General features: G+C 38.0%; 1 protein-coding gene across 1 annotated transcript; it reads left to right on the top strand.

Annotated features, from left to right (window-relative positions):
• Nucleotides 1-20133, top strand: LOC131650722 (uncharacterized). Its single transcript, XM_058920421.1, has 3 exons — nt 1-1156; nt 1493-2806; nt 19649-20133. The coding sequence occupies exons 1-3, from the start codon at nt 112-114 to the stop codon at nt 20131-20133; spliced, it is 2844 nt and encodes a 947-aa protein (XP_058776404.1). The 5' UTR covers nt 1-111.
• The last annotated feature ends 296 nt before the right edge of the window (nt 20134-20429 follow it).

The following is a 20429-nucleotide window of genomic DNA, read 5'->3' as shown; positions in this document are numbered from 1 at the left end:
GCCAACTTGGGACGAACCGAGACTGAAAAATTACTTAATGTCCTAAGAAAATACCCTACCGCTTTAGGATACAACATATCAGATCTGAAAGGTATAAGCCCTTCTCTGTGTATGCACCGCATTATGCTCGAAGACGATAGTAAAACCTCTAGGGAACATCAAAGGCGAATAAATCCTATTATGAGCGATGTGGTTAAAAAGGAAATCCAAAAACTGCTAGAAGCTGGAATAATATATCCTATATCTGATAGTAAATGGGTTAGCCCTGTTCACGTCGTACCAAAGAAAGGAGGAGTCACTGTAATCACTAACGCAAAAGGAGAATCTGTAGCACAACGTACCCAAACTGGATGGAGGATGTGCATTGACTATAGGAAGCTAAATAAAGCTACCCGAAAAGACCATTTCCCTTTACCTTTCATAGATCAAATGCTCGAACGCCTAGCTAAACACTCACATTTTTGTTATCTGGATGGATACTCCGGATTTTTCCAAATTCCTATCCACCCTGACGACCAAGAGAAGACCACATTCACCTGTCCTTATGGTACATTCGCCTATAGACGAATGCCTTTTGGACTCTGCAATGCACCCGCGACCTTCCAAAGATGCATGATGGCAATATTTGCCGACTTCCTAGATGGAATAATGGAGGTCTTTATGGACGACTTCTCTGTCTGTGGAGGAAGTTTTGAAACATGTTTAGAAAACCTTGAAATGGTGCTTAAACGATGCGTAAGCGTAAACCTAGTCCTTAATTGGGAAAAATGCCATTTCATGGTTCGACAAGGAATTGTACTTGGACACATCGTATCCGATAGAGGAATCGAAGTTGATAAAGCAAAAATCGAAATTATCGAAAACCTTCAACCTCCCAAAACCGTTAGAGAAATAAGAAGTTTTCTGGGACATGCTGGTTTTTACCGACGCTTCATTAAGGATTTCTCTAAAATAACCAAACCCTTAACTGAACTACTCATGAAAGACGCCGAATTTGTTTTCACCGATAAATGCACTGAAGCATTTCAAACGCTTAAACAAGCATTGATCTCTGCGCCAATTATGCAACCTCCCGACTGGAATGAGCCTTTCGAAATAATGTGTGACGCAAGTGATTATGCTGTAGGAGCCGTTCTAGGACAAAGAAAGGATAAGAAACTACATGTCATATATTATGCGAGTAGAACCCTAGACGAAGCTCAGATGAATTATGCCACGACAGAAAAAGAACTATTAGCTGTCGTATTCGCATTAGACAAATTCCGTTCTTACCTGGTAGGAGCCAAAATAATCATATACACTGACCACGCCGCCATTAGGTACCTCATAACCAAAAAGGACGCTAAACCAAGACTTTTGAGATGGATCTTGTTACTACAAGAATTCGACCTGGAAATTAAAGATAAGAAAGGCACTGAAAATGTCGTAGCAGATCACCTCTCTCGATTGGAAAATCTGAAACCCGAACAAGTACCAATTGACGATGATTTCCCTTATGAAAGACTCATCGCCCAATTAGAAGCAAATGAATTCGAACCATACCATCCAAACTCTGAAACCGAGAAATTAGCTGAAATAGCTTTAGCCCGATCTGACGCACCTTGGTATGCAGATTTCGTAAATTACCTAGCTGCTGGTGTGCTTCCTCCTGATCTAAGCTACCAACAGAAAAAGAAATTCTTCCATGACCTAAAACATTACTATTGGGACGACCCACTCCTTTTCAAAAGAGGCCCCGATGGAATCTTTAGACGTTGTGTACCCGAGGAAGAGATAAGAAGCATAATAACACACTGTCATTCTGCACCGTGTGGAGGACACCATAGCACATCTAGAACCTGCGCCAAAATCCTTCAATCTGGACTTTTCTGGCCCAACCTGTGGAAAGACGTCTATTTTGCTGTACTAAGCTGTGATAGATGCCAACGAACTGGAAACATTTCAAGACGCGATGAAATGCCTCAAAAAGGCATTCTAGAAGTAGAAATATTTGACGTCTGGGGAATAGACTTCATGGGACCGTTTCCGTCATCGTTTGGAAATCAATATATACTCGTAGCCGTCGACTATGTTTCAAAATGGATAGAAGCTATCGCCTCTCCTACAAACGATACACGAGTAGTTATTAAACTTTTCAAAAACGTCATCTTTCCTAGGTTCGGTGTGCCAAGATTGGTAATTAGCGATGGTGGTTCCCATTTCATTTCAAGAATACTTGAGAAACTCCTTCGAAAATATGGAGTAAATCATCGAATAGCCACACCATATCATCCACAAACAAGCGGTCAAGTAGAAGTATCTAACCGTGAAATAAAACAAATATTAGAGAAAACTGTTGCTATATCGAGGAAAGATTGGTCAACCAAGCTAAATGAAGCTTTATGGGCTTATAGAACAGCTTTCAAAACTCCAATAGGAACTACCCCATTCAAACTCGTTTATGGAAAATCATGCCACCTACCAGTAGAGCTAGAACATAAAGCCTATTGGGCCATTAAGAACTTAAACCTAAACTACACTGCCGCTGGTGAGAAACGACTTCTAGACATAAACGAATTAGAAGAACTTAGACAAGACGCTTACGAAAACGCCAAAATCTATAAAGAGCGAACGAAAAAATGGCACGACAAGCGTATATCTAGGAAAAATTTTAGCATAGGCGATAAAGTGCTCTTATTTAATTCTAGGCTAAAATTATTTCCTGGTAAGTTACGATCTAGATGGTCTGGCCCTTTCGAAGTAACTAACATATTTCCGAGTGGAGCGATAGAAATCAAAGGCGAAACCGTCAAACCTTTTGTCGTAAATGGGCAACGTCTTAAGTATTACCATCATCTCGAATACGATGAAAACATCGAAGTTTTTAAACTTGACGAACTGCCCGTTTTTTCGAAAAATTAGTTTTCTATTTTTAAATCGTCGAGCTTACGACATTAAACAAAGCGCTTGGTGGGAGACAACCCACATTTATTTATTCTTCTATTTTATTTTATTAGAACTTTAATTTTTCTATATTTTTTATTTTATTTTTATTTTTCATTTTTAAAACTTTATTCTATTTTTAATTTTAATTTTAATCATTTTTGATTTTTCATACATCTTATAATAATTATTATAATTATAACTACTATCTTGATTTGAGAAAATATTTCCGTTATAATTATATCTATTATTATAACTTGTTACCTAAGCTTAATTTTAATTTTTTTTTTCTATTTATTTTAAATTAACACTAGCCTAATTCTAACTTATCCTAATATTTTCAACTTCTAGGTTTTTCATTTAATTACTAACTACGATGCAAGAAGTTGACAATATGGAAGTTGTGTTCCGTGGTAGAGGACAAGAAGCAAGATTTAACAAGCTGGCTGAAAGACACATGGAATTGACTTGCTATCCTCACCAACCAACTATGGCGAAGCTTGGTATCGAAGAAAGCATCCTACACCTGCTTAACCAAATCGGTTGGACTGGTTCTCACTTGTTCCGCAAGTTTAGCACTTATCGGAAGCTCACTCTGGAATTCCTGAGCTCCCTGACCTATCTTCCAAACTGTGGACAAGGGCTGAAAAAAGGAGTTATTCTCTTTAGACTCTTTGGTATGGAGTTTAATTTCTGCATCCGAGATTTTGCTGAAATGTTAGAACTACCTCATGGACCTGATGCATACGCCCAAGTAGCTGAAGAAAATCTTCCATACTGGGAGTTGGAAAAATACTGGGGCAAGATTACTGGAAACGACAACCCTGAAGAGAATGAATTTCAATCTGAGAATATCCACAATCCTGCTTTCCGCTACTTTCACAAAATCCTTGCTCACTATATTTTTGGCAAACCAGATAATGTCACTGAAGTAACTAGAGAAGAGTTGTTCATCATGTTTTGTACATCTCAGAATCGTCCGGTCAATGCCATCGCATTCATGCTAACAAACTTCGAGCGCATCACGCAAGACGAAGTTTCACCCATTAGGATTGGCGGATTTGTCACTATGATCGCTAATGCCATAGGAATGAGAGTGCCTTTGCTTAGATTGACACCTTTTGGTACCCATACCTCTATGGACATCAATTTCTGCTTTAATCGAGGTATCATCGGTAATCTTGGACCTGATCGTTTTGAATTGCTCATTGATAACAAAGTTTGGTATCAGTTCACCTTACCGAATCCTAAGACAAGTGTGCACAACCCTACCAACTGGCTTTACTATGGTCAGATTCCTGAGAGAGAGCCATCACCTGAGACTCCTCAAGCTTATGAACATTTTGATGAGGAAATGCCTGCATCTGAATCGGAACCTGAAACACCTCCTGGTTATTATGAACCTCTTCCTGTTGATGAACCCATTCCTGATTATGAACCTCTTCCTATTGACGAGCCTGTATCTGAGTATGAACCTGAAACTCGTTCTGAAGATTCCGTTGAAGATCACACTGTTGATATGACTGATGTCGAGGTCGAGCAACAACAACCCGCTACATCCACCGCATCGGTGAATCAAAGAATGCCTAGTCTGAATACGCACGAACAAGCAATCAATGCGCTACAACAAGATGTACAACATGTGCGCAACGAGCTTCACACTTTGCAAATGCATTTCTTCGATTTCATCGACACCGTCAATGCTCAGTTCGACGAAGTTTTCAAACACATTCAGTCTAATCAGAACAACAATAGACGTGGCTAGATGTTACCGTATTAGATTATTAGATTTTTATTTCTAGTTTTAGTAATTTCTATTTCTAGTTTAGATTTTCATTTTTTCTGCACTTTTCCATTCTGCTATTGTTAACACTCAGTACTGATTTAATTTTAAAATGCAATATTTTATTCACTACTGCTGTTGTGTTATATTACACTGCTATTAACTGCTATATATATTTGCCTGGCTATCACTTTTTGCTGTTAATGGTATTGAAATTCGACACTGTTCTGAACTGATGGACACCTTTTTGCTATTAATGGTATCAGTCAGCACTGTCTGGTCACCTGCATGCGTGACCCACTTGCATGTCACAGGAGACGCCCGTCTCCACCTCTGTGGGACCAGACCTCAGCATGCAAGGACAGGAGACGCACGTCTCCATGCTCTGCCCCAGCAGACTGACTGCCTGAGACGCACGTCTCCCAAGGCTAGCAGTCTGCATTTGACCACGCAGACCATTCCTCTCTCCCTCTTGAATTTTGAATTTGAATTTCAAAATTCATTCTCCTCATTCTTCCCCTATTTATTCCATTTAAACTCCATTAACCTCATTCATCCTCCATCATTCACCTCTTAAACTCCATTCATTTCCCATTTCTCTATTCTATTCAAAATTCAAACACCACCATTAATCCATATTTAATTCTCCATTTACCACACCATTTTCAAACCTCACTATAAAACCACACCACCACCACTCTTATTCTTCACAACCTTCATACCATTTCTTTTCTACCATTCTAATACCATCTTTATTTTTCATCTTCAAACTCATCATGCCTCCACGTTCAATCATCCGTAGTGTGCGTCCTGAGAGACCACCCCCTAACCTTAACAATATTATATTCCGCGAAGACGACAATGATGCTCAAAGAACCAAATACCTCGCTTTCTACGAACGTTCGGTTGTTCCCACAAAATTTGTGAACACCGAATGTCTAGAAACTCTAGGCCTCATTGATGGTGTTACCCGTTTACTCACTAAATCTAGCCTACACCATCTCTGTACCGAACTCGTACCCACTTATGAGCCGCTCGTCTTAGAATTCTTGAGTTCTTTCAGTTACGACACTCCTTCTGATCAACCACTCTCAACCGGTAGCATCCAATTTAGGATGTTCAACCGTGAATATACACTGGATCAAGAAGTTGTGGCTACGTACTTGAATTTCAATACATCACCGAATGCTCTCCGCAATATCTTTCAAGAACTCAATGGTCGTTCATGGGAACAACATGCCTTCGACCTATGGTTTCACCTCACTGGCGAAGTTCAAACTGGTTGGAGGGCCCTACATGCTTCTCACATTCAAAACCCCGCTATACGTTATTTTCAACGTGTTTTGGGGCATACTATTTTTGCGCGATCCAACAACCACAAGGTAAATCAACATGAACTATTCTTCCTTTACTGTGCGCTAAACAACATCCGTTTTAATGCCGCACCGTTTATGCTCCAACACATCCAAGGCTGTGTCAACGCCCCCGCTACAAATCCCTTTTTGTTTGGCGGAATTATTACTTCCTTGGCCTGTGCTTTAGGTCTTGGTGACGAGCTCCTTTCACTCTCTCATCTCATGATGCCTGCTCAATCACTTGACCTCACCTATTGCCGTGACTCCCACTTGGTTTCGCCACGCCATGATGGCCGATACACCTTGGTCGTCAACAAAGTTCTGATTCCTTATGTCATCCTTCCATGTCCTGAAAGAATCAACATCCGTTATGTTCAGCGTTGGAGGCTTATTGAAGACAATCCTCAAGATAACCAACCTGATCATCCTAATGAACCTATGGATGCAAATGAAGAAGAGCTCAACCAAGGACAAGCTGATGTCAACCAACCTCCTCCAAACAACCCTCCGCCTATCACTCTTGAAGCCATGTATGCTGCTATTCAACGCCAAGATCAACTCGTTCAAGCTATGCAGACAAACCAAACTGAAACAATTAGGCTCATCCGAGAGATGCAACAGGAGCACCGTGACTATGCTATTAGGAACGAAAGTCAATACGCTGAAATTGCCACATATTTGCATGATCTTGACATTCGTGTTAATTACTCTCCTGATAGACATCGCCGTGTTCGTACAAGAGGCGCGAGCAGTTCTCGAAACCGCAACAATGAGGAGTAGTTCTTATGCACTGAGGACATTGCATCATCTAAGTCTGGGGGAGTCGTATTATTTATATTTCCTTTAGTTTTATTTCCCTTCAGTTTATTTCCCTTCCTTGTAATGTTTTTCTAATTCAATAAAAGAATATTTATGGAATTTAAGTCTTATATGTATAATTCCGTAGTTATTTCAATTTCTTCCATTTTCTTGAGCCATAACAAAAATTTTTTGCTCCTAAACCATAAACGCAAACCCCACACGTTCAAGAAATACGAAGCTACTCAATCACTCAACGAACCGAAACTGAATTAGTCAATATCCTTATTATCGCAACACTCTAAAACCCCCGAGTATACATAACCGATTTGAATACCCGTTATACCAAAACCATCGACTTTAAGTTTTGAAATAACCCTTAGTAGTTTATTCTAGCAGTCGGCACCGTCTTAGATACAAACTACGCAGAGAGTCGATGAATATAAGTGTATGATCCTCATAATAATTATGTGTTCAGCTATAAGAAGAAATGTGCCTACTAAGTAAGGTGATCCTCACAAGATCATTTAACCTAACGGTCGCAAATCTCATATACAAAGAATCTAAAAACTCACTGTCGATTGGTTCAGAAGTCATCTGGTAATGAACTTGGTAGGAAGGACTATTGTCCGATTCCCCACAATCTACAAGTGAATGCTAAGGAGTATACCACATATTGTGCCAGAACTCCATGAGAAGGATCATAGTCACTAACCGACTACTCTGCTATGTGCGTGTCAAGATAATGGGCTTAATGTGATTGCGCGCGAATGAAAAGGGTGAAACATGATGACAAGTCAAATAGGTCGAGCTATAATGGCATGATTCGGATTGGTATGCATACTGGGAGTTGTTTAGTGTTGTTACTATAGGTTTATCGCTAAGATTCGTTATTTCCGAATAAGAACACTATGTAGCTAAGTATGACTGAACGACGTGGTGGAAGTGTGTTTCATTTATCTTTATCTTCTTATTTTGCTTGAGGACAAGCAAAGGTTCAAGTCTGGGGGAATTTGATAACACGATTTTATATCGTATATTTAGCCTAAAATCCATAGATATTTATAGCATTTTCCGTTTATTATGTTAATTTATTATGATATTACGCGTGTATTTGCTTTATTTCAGGTTTTACACTTCAATTTCGACTATTTGCGAAAAGGAAAGAAAATTGAGCTTAAATGACCAATATTTATGCCTAAAAGATGAAAAGGGAGTGCTGAAGTGAAAGAAGGGTGCAATTAGGACCCAAAAAGGCCCAAAAGAGATATTCAGCCCACCATGAATCAAAAGGCGCGTGGCCCAGACCTGCAAGCAAGTGGAGACGCACGTCTCCACGTTCTCTTCAGCCACGTCACCAAGAGGAGACGCCCGTCTCCAACTGCCCAAGATTTTCTCCACTTGAGACGCACGTCTCAAGTCTTCCTGAAGAAACGGAGACCCACGTCTCCACGCCCAGTCTGCAGAAAGTTCCTCAATTCTCGGATTCCAACTGAAAACCTCCTCCTATAAATAGGACCTGCTATCCCACTTCCAAAGGGTCCGATTTCCTGCCAACGAAGTGCTGCCGAAATTGTACCGCGAACTGCTTTTCCTTATTCTGCTTTCATTTAACCGTCTATTTTCTCACAACGATTTCTACACTGGAAATTGTTGTGAACTTTTCATAGATCTAGCCTTACGTTAGGTTTATCGCTTTATTTTCCTTGTTTTTATTTTCTGCCATTTAAATTCCGAAGAACGATCCAGCCAACCTGTGGTGGAAGTTCGAGTACTTCAAGATTCAATTCAATCCAGATTTATTTTAATTCAGGTTTTTTATTTACCGCCTTATTTATATTATTTATTTGCATGATATATTATATGCCATTTAATATGCTTATTATTATGAACCGAACCGATTTATGCATGTTTAATCGTATTAATATGTCTGGCTAAAATACTAAAGGTGTCGGTATGTAAAGTAAGTTAACCGTAGGGGTCCGAAATAAATTGGCTTAAATTATGTTTTATTAATTATCACTTATTTTTGGTTTATATGTCTAGTTTGATTAGTAAGTCTTAAAACCAATAGAGCGAAAGTTTGAGGGATTAGGACGGTCAAAGGTTAAAATCAATAGAGCGAAAGTTTGAGATCTTTAACTGGATAGTAGACATAGGACATTAGTTTTAAGGATGGCGAAAGCGTATTAAAACTAATTGGAACTTATTTATTTTCAAAAATTGTTTTTACACTCGAGCGGGATGGCGAAAGCGTACGTTAGGGATATTAGCATGTTCCGAGTCAACAGAGCGAAAGTTTGAGATTAGGAGATTTAAATAGATAACGACCTCGTAAAATAGGCATTTTATTAATTACATTGTTTCCAAAAAGCTCTTCTAAAATCTAATGGGATGGCGAAAGCGTACATTAGGATTAGGATAGTAGTCTGACTCAACAGAGCGAAAGTTTGAGACGAGGATTTTTAACCAATTGCAATTAGTAAAGATTTTTAATTTAATTATGCAAAAGCCAATGGACCTTCGGATTACCTTTAGTTAAACGAAATACATACTGATACCTGTCTTTTATTATTATTCTTTATTCTCTCACAATCACTTTCCCTTAGGAACAATCGAAATTTTAGTACTCCTAGCTTTACATAGTAACCTTAGATAACGGTAGATCGATTCATAGTCCCTGTGGATTCGATATCTTTTAAAACTACACGACACGACTGTGCACTTGCAGTTATCAGATTTATAGACACGTAAAGTCGCGATCACTTTATAGGATACTTCTCAAACTGTCCATATAGTCTTCTTTAAGACATGTTCAAATACTTTTTACCCTTTCTAGGAGCCTTTTCCATATAGTCTTTTAAGACCCATCTTCTTATCCTTTCTATTTTCAAACCCTTTCAGACAGTCTTCTCTAAGACATATTCCTCTCTAAGAACCTTTTCTAGATAGTCTTCTGTAAGACATCTCTGAACTTTTTCAGTTAGTCTTTTAAGACATATTCAAACTTCTCTTGCGCTTCCAAGAACCTTGTCAAACTTTGTTTAAAGTACAGAGTCTTCTCTAAGACAGTTCACCATCCTTTCTAGGGTAATCTTCTTCAAGATGTTTTTCCTAAAGTTTTGTTTAAAACCCCACATTCCTTAAAACAGTTTTACCCTCTATAGGAATATTTTTTTTTGACCATCTGCGCGAACATGTCCCTTTGAGCTTTATTTAAAGCACAATCTTGTTTAAGACAATTCCCCATTCTTTCCAAGGACCTCTTCAGGTAATCTTATAAAAGACATCATCTCATTCTGGGTACTCAGCAAATCACAGTCCGTCAGGCGCGACCGAAACGCATGACTCATTCTGAAAAGCATCTGCTTCACATTCAAATCAACACTTAGCATCAAGGAGACCTCAAAATTGGTCTAATCAAAGACGATCATTCCTGATAAAAACCCTTAGATGGGGAAACCACGTTCAGAGGGTTTTCCTAGAACAGGGGCATACAATCCAGAATCCTATTGACTGGGGGGCATATCTTTCAAGAATTCAAACACTGGGGCAATGCATATCAGGCAAGACATGGTGAAATTCGAGTTCCCTCGAAAGGTCCCTCCTTCAGATTAAGGGGCACGTCTCTCAAAATTTCCAATATTCGGGAAGTCACATTGGCATCATACAAAGAGCATTGTTGCATATTTGATCTTCTCACGCCTGTACCATTCACATCCCGCAGTGTGGGATAGGCATACATGCATAATTCTCATTGAGAATCTCATTACATGACACATGCATCATGACATTGCATAAAACTAACGCTACCTTTCCAGGTCACTTCACTTCAAAAAGATGTTATCATCAAGTTACTGCGCAAATACGATCGTATCAACGATACAATCTCAACACATACATTCCAAGTCTTTCTTCAAAGACAACCCAGAAGCAACCAAAGAATTTCTTACCTCTCCAGGTAGTCTTGTCCAAGACAAATATCCTAATCTTTCCAAGCAGTCTTGTTTAAGACATATCCTAACCTTTCTAGGTAGTTTTGTTTAAAATCTTTCATAGCCTTTATAGGAACCTTTCTAGGTAGTTTTGTTTAAAACGTCTTATGTCCTTTATAGGAACCTTTCTAGGTAGTTTTGTTTAAAACGTCTTATGTCCTTTATAGGAACCTTTCTAGGTAGTTTTGTTTAAAACGTATCGTCCCCTTTATAGGAATCTTTCTACAGTTTTGTCTAAAACGTATCGTGTCCTTTGTAGGAACCTTTCTAGGTAGTTTTGTTTAAAACATATCGCGTCCTTTATAGGAGCCTGTCTAGGTAGTTTTGTTTAAAAATATCGCACCCTCTATAGGAATCCTTCTAGATAGTTTTGTCTAAAACGCTTCATATCCTTTATAGAAACCTCTCTAGGTTAGTCTTGTTTAAGACATATCATCTCCCGTCTAAGAGCCTTTCCAGGTCAATCTTGTTTAAGATGTTTCATATCCTTTTAGAAGCCTTTCCAGGTAATCTTGTTTAAGAAATCACATATCCTTTCTAGGTAGTCTTGTTTAAGACGTTTCATATCTTTTTAGAAGCCTCTCTAGGTAATCTTGTTTAAGAAATTTCATATCTTTTTAGAAGCCTCTCTAGGCAATCTTGTTTAAGACGTTTCATATCTTTTTAGAAGCCTCTCTAGGTAATCTTGTTTAAGAAATTTCATATCTTTTTAGAAGCCTCTCTAGGTAATCTTGTTCAAGATATATCATATCTTTTTAGAAACCTCTCTAGGTAATCTTGTTTAAGACGTTTCATATCTTTTTAGAAGCCTCTCTAGGTAATCTTGTTTAAGATATCTCATATCTTTTTAGAAACCTCTCTAGGTAATCTTGTTTAAGACATTTCATATCTTTTTGGAAGCCTCTCTAGGTAATCTTGTTCAAGATACTTCATATTGTTTAGGAGCCTTTCTAGGTAGTCTTGTTTAAGACATGTCCCAACTTCTTTAGGTAATATTCTGCAACTATTTATCCAATCTTTTCTAAGATATATCTTGCTCTTTCAAGGTGTTTCTCAGTTAGTCTTCTCTAAGACAGTTCTTCCCTGGCGTTGTTTAAAGCCTAATCTCCGCCACATCTGTCAATGATCCACCCTGTTCAGGAAACCTCTTCAGGTAGTCTTATGTAAGACATTACTTCACCTCTCCTCAAATACAATCCGAACTAGGATTTGCAAATATCTCAGAAGGGTTAAATAAATTCAATGGGTGATAAGGAGATAAGGTGTTGGAGTTATCATACATACTCATTTGCATACACGCAACATTTTTATGCATAAGCATTCACACATGTACATTGTACAAACAACAGGATCATATGCATACACATGATACATATGCATTCACAAAAACAATCTTTTACACAACTAACTGCGAGTCATCGCTATGTAAGTCCCAGGCTTTAGCGAGACGAGCCTCTTCTCTAACACTCGAACACAAGGTAAATTTAGGGGTCTTCCATTATTTAATAACCCTTCGATTCGAAAAGCGTGAGACCTGCATATTCTCACGCCATTCAATCCAAGGTAATTAAATAGGGGCAGCTGTCATACCCCAAAATTTACCCGAATACAATTCATGTCTTTTAATTTGTGGAGGATGTTAAAATTGAGGGCTGTGGGGTTTAACATATCTATTGTTAAACCTGATCCCTTATAAAACCATCCTTCATTAAATAAAGATATACAATTAACAAATGCTCGGGACCCATTCATATCAGTCTAATCATTCTTATTTGCTCATTTTATTATTTCTAATATTATTAGCCTTGTATATAAAGGGGTGAGTTTAGAAAAATATTTGGGCCCGATTTGAGTTTAGACTCGTTTGTCTCTTATCATTTCCTTTCATTTTCAATATACTAACCATAAAATTTATTGATATTATTATCTTAACTAAGAGTAGTATTAATATATTAGTATTAATTTAGTTAATTTAATCATTATTAGCGGTTAGCTGTGTTTTGAGTGTTATCACTAACTGGTGGGATCAGAATTATTTTAATTAATTAATTAATTAAGGAAAGGAAATTGGGGCTGTGGAGTTTTGTATGTTGCGCTTTGGGCCAAACAGATATGGGGGCATTGGGCCACGCGGGTCAACGGACCGGGTCGTAACCGACCCAGGGCCTGTTCATCTTCCTCTACGCCCCAAACCCTAGCTTCCATCCTCCTGCGGCCGCCGCAGCCACCATCCTCACAAACCCTAGATCTCCATCACATGCCCAGGCCCATGAATCACAAGCAAAACGAAATCGAATCGTAAACATAATCAACAAGAATCAAATCTTAAAGGAATAAAAAAATATTTCTATTGAATCGAATCAAGAAGTACAAGATATCAAATCTGAAACAAATCAATTACAAACGGATCAAATAGCGAATCCCTAATTGAATCTAACATTCCCTAAAATAAAATCTAAACCTAACTATAAATTAAAAAAAGGAAATTAGATGAAGGGGAGGAGGTTTTCTGGAAAAAAACACTTAGGCGCCGCCGCGAACTCGAATTCCTCGAAGCTTGAATCTCTGATCGGAACCTGCAAAGCACAGAAAAAGGAGGGAGGAGATCAGAAAGAAGCATCAGAAATTTTGACGGAGATTGAAAGCGAAGAGGTAATCCGGTTGCACTTAGCTTAAATTTCTGATTCCATTTGCACGTACGATTCTTGTTCGGTCACGTTGGGTTAGGGTTCTTGAATAATGGGGTTAGGGTTTCATAAGTTTGGTTAAAGGATTCGGTTCAAGGCGGGATGAAGATAGAAGATGAAGATCTTGAAGATCTTCATCTGAGGCCGCCGTCTTACTGGGTTTTACGGTGGAAAGGGGTAGTGTTCATGGTGAGTGGGGAGGTTTTTTTCTGGGTTCAGTTTGAAGAGAGTGAGAGAATGAGGAAGAGATGGAGGGAAGAGAGGGGAAGAAACCGAGAGAGAATGATGGGGAAGAGAGAAAGGCGTTTGGAGAAAGTAAGATGAGAGATAGCATTATCTCTTCTCCTCCACTCACTGACCGACGCGTGGCCACTTTCGGGCCACGTGATTGGACAGTCTTGCGGTGGTCATCCGTGGCCCCTTACCATGCTCCTTCATCCAAAATACATGCAGACCCTTAGATCTTGATCAATGACCAGGATCTTGTGACTCCACCATACACCCTAAAAAATCTGACCCTTCAGCCACTACCAACTCAGATCTAATGCCCATGATCTGATCCCCTATAATATGCACCCTCAAGCCACTCATACTGAATCAAAATCCTATTAACTAAAATGATTTTAATTAATTTATTTGTTTTAGTTAAATTCTTTTTAAATACTCATTCATATAATAATGATTTATTTTTATAAATAAATTAATATATGATGCTAGTATTTAAAATGATAATTTATTGTTCGTTCCGATTAAATCAACTAATCGTGATGGTCAATAATAATTTTAATTAAAATGATTATTTAATTAAAATGCAATTAATTTCTATTTGATTAAATGGTTGCAATTATCTTATTGATTGTGATGATTAATCCTCCCTTGTTCTAAATTTAATTTGTTATTATTTGTAATCGTATTAATCGGTTATGAGGGGTAACAATACAAAAATAAAATTCATGAAAATAATAAAAACACATTAATTCATTATTAGTGATAATCGAATCAATCGATTTGAATTGGTAATGGTGCAAAACCCCTAATCTTTTGACTATGGTGATCGAACCTATTGATCATTGCGGTTAATTGTGCCAAATCAGGGTTGTACGCCCAAGACATCTAAAACACACTAAAGCACGATACTACGGATTTTTATCCTAGGCAACTCAAAATGCCTTTCAAATCAATTTCAAAACTACGATAGGCCATTCAAAAATCCTTCAAACCATTTCATAATCAATTCTAAGGCGTACAATCCTGTGCCCGAACTACGTTGACTCTGATTCTCCATAAGGAGATACGTAGGCACTTGGCAACAAGGCGAGTCCCCCTCTCCAAAATTCTAATCATGTCATTATAATTCTGTTTGCCACATTTCTTTATGTTCTGCCATAAACCTTCATCTTAGATTCAAAGCCAATAGGAAAGGGTTGAGGGTGCCTAACACCTTCCCTCGACCTGAATATAGTATCTTACCCCGATCTCTAAACTGCGTAGGGTTTCCTATTCGCCCTTCAGAATAGGTGGCGACTCTAAATCTTAATTTTTAGGGCAGGTTGCTACAGAGGGAAGCAAGAAGAATACAATGAATTGGTTATAAACTTCTACTTTTCCGTTCTCTTTGAAACAAGATTACAAGTGTTACAGAATATCAAATAACTTCTCTCACCTTAATTAGAATTTGCAATGTGCAATGATGAGAGACTAGCATGCTATTTATAAGAAAACTAACACACTAAACGAATAATTTTTTTTACACAGGCCAATTACACAAGCTAACATAGAGAACAAGATAACTTAAACGATTGGGCATAACAAATAGGCCCAATTCAACATGCTAACAATCCTAGCATACTTCGACTACAACTGGTAACAAACTTCGACGATATACTATGAACCTATCGAATTGTCGAATCAAGAAGCTACCCTTCGATCATACTAGAGTTCAATTCAATATCGCACAAACATCCACCTTAGAACAAACTATATAACATCAAAGAACAAACTAGCTTTCTTCATGCACCTTTATAAACTGCAAACAGTGGAAAAACTTGCAACTTGGCAATGTCTTGGTGATCATATCAGCATCATTGTGATCTATCAAAACCTTAAACACTTGGACTTCTCCACACTCGATTACCCCTCTGATGAAATGCAGCCTCACATTGACGTGCTTGGTTCGCTCATGATAGAAAGAATTCTTTGGCAAGTGTGTAGCACTTTGACTATCACATTTTAAAGTGATAACTTGACCTTGAATTTTCAACTCCTTAGCAAAACCTTCAAGCTACAATGCTTCTTTAACAACTTCAGTGAGGATGATATATTCCTCTTCAGTGGTTGATAAGGCTACAACCTTATGAAGCGTCGCTTTCCAACTGATTGTTGTGCCAAACATAATGAACATATATCCAGAAATTGATTTTTTGGATAATTAGAGTCAACATACCTCACGATTACTACTCTACTATCTTCTCCACAAACTCCACCATAAATTAGGACTCTGTTCAGAGACCCATTTTTGTACCTTAGAATCCACTTCAATGCTTTCTAGTGAGAATTTCCAGGATTCACCATGTACTTACTTACAAGACTTATTGCATATGCTATGTCGGGTCTAGTACAAACTATAACATACATCAAAGAACCTACTACGTTAGCATATGTGATGCTATTCATACAAGGCCTTTCGACCTTAGTACTAGGACAATGATTTTTACTTAGCTTGAACTGAGGATTTGTTGGTGTCACAATAGGATTTGAATTTAACATACCAAATTTTTCGAGAATCTTCTTCAAGTATGTCTCTTGAGATAAGCATAATCTCGACTTCTTTCTATCTCTCCAGATGTCAATCCAAAGAATCCTAGATGCATCTTCCAGATCCTTCATGTCGGACTCCTTATTGAGTTTAGTCTTCCCCTTCATTACATCCTCAACATTGATGCTTGCTATGAGAATATCATCCACATAAAGAAACAAAATAACAAATGAATTTCCAGATAGAAATTTGAAGTAAACATAGTTGTCAAATTGATTTCTAATGAAACCTATGTGTTCCATGAACTTGTCGAATCTCCTATTCCACTGTCGAGGATATTGTGTCATACCATATAAAGATCTATTCAACTTGCACACATAATATTCCTTTCCCCTTTCTGCATACCCTTCAGGTTGCCTCATCAAGATTGTTTCATCTAGATCACCATACAAGATAGCAGTATTGACATCCATCTGTTCAAGTTCTAGGTCAAACTTCGCCACCATAGCTAACAACATTCCGATGGATATATGCTTTACAATAGGTGAGAACACATCATTGAAGTCGACACCTTCTTTTTGCGTGAACCCCCTTGCGACCAATTTTTCCTTGTATCTTTTCGACATCACTTATTCGATTCCTTCTTTAACCTTGAAAATCCACGTACAACACACTAACTTGGCCCTTTTAGGTTTCTCGATCAACTCTGAAATGTTATTATCATGAAGAGATTTAATCTCATCATTCATGTCTTTCAGCCATTTAGTATTATTTTGACTTCTCATAATAATCGCTTTCCGAAATGGTTCAATTAAAACTTTCAGCCAAACCATTTTGTTGGGAAGTAATTATAGTAATTATGTGTCTTGCAATACAAGAGGTTGCACAAAAAATTCTGAACGCCTCATTGCAAACTTGAAGGCCATTGTCGGTTCTCAACCTCTTGACCTTTCCGTCAGTCTGATTTTCGACTAGAGTCTTCCAACTTCTGAAATTCTCAAAAGTTTCATCCATAGTCTTCTGGATAAATACCCATAACTTTATGGAATATTCATCAACTTTGGATAAAAAATACGTTGCTCCTAAATGTGATGGACACCTTGTAGGCCCCCAAAGATCGACATGGATGTAATTAAGGGATCCATGAGGTCTTTGTTTACCTTTGTTGAACATCACTCTGCAAAATTTTCCAAGTACACAAGGTTCACAAAACTTCATCTTTTCGACTTTGTCTCCACCAAGCAGATTTTGTTTCTCTAATTTGACCAGACCTCTTTCACCGACATGTTCCAAATTTCTGTCTTCGACAAAGGTTTAGTGGATGCAACATCTGCAGAGCCACTTACAACTTCAGCCTCAAAGGTATACAAGCCTTGTTTCTTCACGCCTCTCAAGACTTCCTTCGACCCCTTCATTACTCTTAATACACTTTTCTCTCCTTTGCAAACATATCATTTCTTGTCGAATTCACCAAGAGAAATCAAATTTCTCATCAAATGAGGCACATACCTAACCTTATTCAACAATCTTATTGACTCGTCACAGAGCTTGAAACTCATAGATCAAACACCTGCAATCTTGCAAGCTTTGTTGTTTCTCAACAATACAGATCCACCATCTTGATCACATAGTTCCTCGAACAAGTATTTGTTTGGAGTCATGTACGAAGTACAATCTAAATCCATAATCCACTATTTATTTGAGTCGCTGCTTGAAACCATAAGGACAGTAGATGAGTGGAAATCATCTTGAAAATGGTTATGTTGCCGTTATCCTTACCTCCACGATCTTTCAGAAGTTTAGGACATACCTTTCTTGTATGACCCTCTTTCTTACAGTGATAACAGCTAATAATAGATGCATCACCATTATAAGACTTCTGTTAACTTTTACCTTCTACTTGTCGAACTTGCCATCTCTCTTTGTGAATTTCTCCTTAACCGACAGGCCTTCACCCTTCTATGTTGTAGCGTGATATATTTTTTTTTGAATACGAGGAAGATATATTTACCTCATTTTGGGATGAGATCTTCTACCATTTCCCCCATCTCTTCCCATTGGAAAAAGGTGTAATTTTTAGAATCTAAAGTGGGTGACTTCTCATATTGGTTTGTGGGAAATAAGTTGATGAAAGTGGGGACCGATCTTCTTACCTCTTGTACCTATGGTAAGTAAAATAGAGAATACCATGCATGCAAGGAGAAGCGCAAGAGGTCTTTTTCTAGTTCAGATTCTTAAAGTGTGAATGAAAAACTCAGTTGTACAGATGGGGTATTTATAAATTCAATTATTTGGTAAATGGTTGCTATAAATACCTATTCACGTGTCAAACGTCCCGACCATGCTTTCCCAAACGTTGACAAGATATTGGGGATGAGTGGAGCCAGACATTCCATTTAATATGGTGTGAAACTAAATCTCAAGACTTGTGGCTTGCCACGTTTCTCCAATGATCCATTATTAAGACTTATTTGGTATGGATTCCATGATCCATGATTGGGCCAGTGAGAACACATGCTCCCCACATAATCCATTCCTTTCACGCCTAAGTCCCTACCATATTATTTTGAAGACAATTTCTTTGTAGACCCCCTGTAAGGAGAATCTCTGCCGAAAATCTTAAAATACCCCTGTTTTGAAGATGCATCTTCGAATTAATTTTTTTTCTAGATTTTTTCAGAATTCGGAGATGCATCTCCGAAAACATCCTTTTTGTCGTGTTTTCGGAGATGCATCTCTGAAACACTTAAATTTCAAATTTAACGTTGATTCTTAATTGCCAGGTATTTTTTCGGAGATGCATCTCTGAAAAAAGCTTTTCATATACATTTTCCCTCCTTCACTATTTCATAATTTTCATCCAAACCAAAACATAAACCCTCCCCAAAACCTCCATCATTCTCAATCAAATTTTCGTCTACAAATCAACTTTCAAGTGGTTGATCATACTAAAGGGAGCATATAAAGCTACAATTTTAGGTAACCATCAATCATTTATTCTTTTATTCCTCTACATTGTTGCTGATTTAGGATAAAGAAAACTCTGTCAGTTCGGAAGTACATTTTCGAAATAAACTGCCTAACAAATTTCGAAAATGTACTTCCGAAATAAGGTCTGGCAGAATTAAAAAAAAGTTTTAACAGCTTTTATGTATTTTTGCATATGTTAGGTATGGTGCATCCGGACAACATTGTCGCTGATGAGTTAGAAGTTCTGGAAGAGGTCAATGTTGATAAAGAGCCGGTAAACGATGTTAAAACCATTACCGTTGCGGGGGATATTCGACAACAATTTACAAATGATATGAGATTCGCTTGTCGTGAAAAATTGCTTGATTGGGTTTGAAGTGAAGCTAGTAGACTTGGATTTGGCATTGTTATATTAAGGTCTGACAATAGAAGTAGTAGACGAAAAGCTTTTTTCGTGTTAAATTGCGAGAGGGGTGGGAAGTATGTACCAACTACCCGGGTGTTAAAGCACGATGACACGGGATCGAGAAAGTGTGTGTGTCCGTTTAAGTTGTGCGTGACTCGTAGGATTGAAGATTTGTGGCGTTTTAGCGTCATTTGTGGAGTTCATAATCATGCCTTGGAAAGCAAGTTACACGGACTTCCAATTGCTTGTCGGTTGTCCCGCAAAGAGAAGGTAGTTATTTTCGAATTATCGACAATCAAAGTGGCGCCGAGAAACATACTTTCCGATTTTAAGCGAAAAAAACCGGATAGTGTTTCAAATATCAAGCAAGTATACAATGAACGACACAATATTAAAGTCATGAAAATGGGCCCGAGGTCGGAAATGCAACATCTTTTGAAACTTTTGGGCGATAACCAATAGGTTTCAAGCTTCCGAACGTGTGAGGACAAAGTTACGGTGCGTGACATATTTTGGACTCATCCCGAAAGTATCAAGTTTTTCAATACATTTCCAACCGTTCTTGTAATGGATTCGACGTACAAGACCAACAAGTATATGCTTCCGCTTCTAGAAATTGTCGGTGTGACCTCCACAGACAAGACATATTCGGTTGAATTTTCTTTTTTAGAATGTGAGAAAGAAGATAACTTTACATGAGCTTTAGGAATATGTAAGTCTTTGTTGGTTGATCAAAAGAATATGCCAAGTGTCATTAT

The sequence above is a fragment of the Vicia villosa genome, linkage group LG2, assembly GCF_029867415.1.
Source record: "Vicia villosa cultivar HV-30 ecotype Madison, WI linkage group LG2, Vvil1.0, whole genome shotgun sequence".
Taxonomy (NCBI): Eukaryota; Viridiplantae; Streptophyta; class Magnoliopsida; order Fabales; family Fabaceae; genus Vicia; species Vicia villosa.
This window is presented reverse-complemented; position numbering and strand designations above follow the sequence as displayed.

Excerpts from the sequence above, each read along its gene's own strand:
- LOC131650722 (XM_058920421.1), top strand. The coding sequence starts at position 112 with ATGCACCGCATTATGCTCGAAGACGATAGTAAAACCTCTAGGGAACAT. Across the intron at positions 1,157-1,492 it reads AGGACAAAGAAAGGATAAGA|CTTATGAAAGACTCATCGCC; the intron begins AACTACATGTCA and ends ACGATGATTTCC. Across the intron at positions 2,807-19,648 it reads CGTCAAACCTTTTGTCGTAA|CTAGTAGACTTGGATTTGGC; the intron begins ATGGGCAACGTC and ends TTTGAAGTGAAG.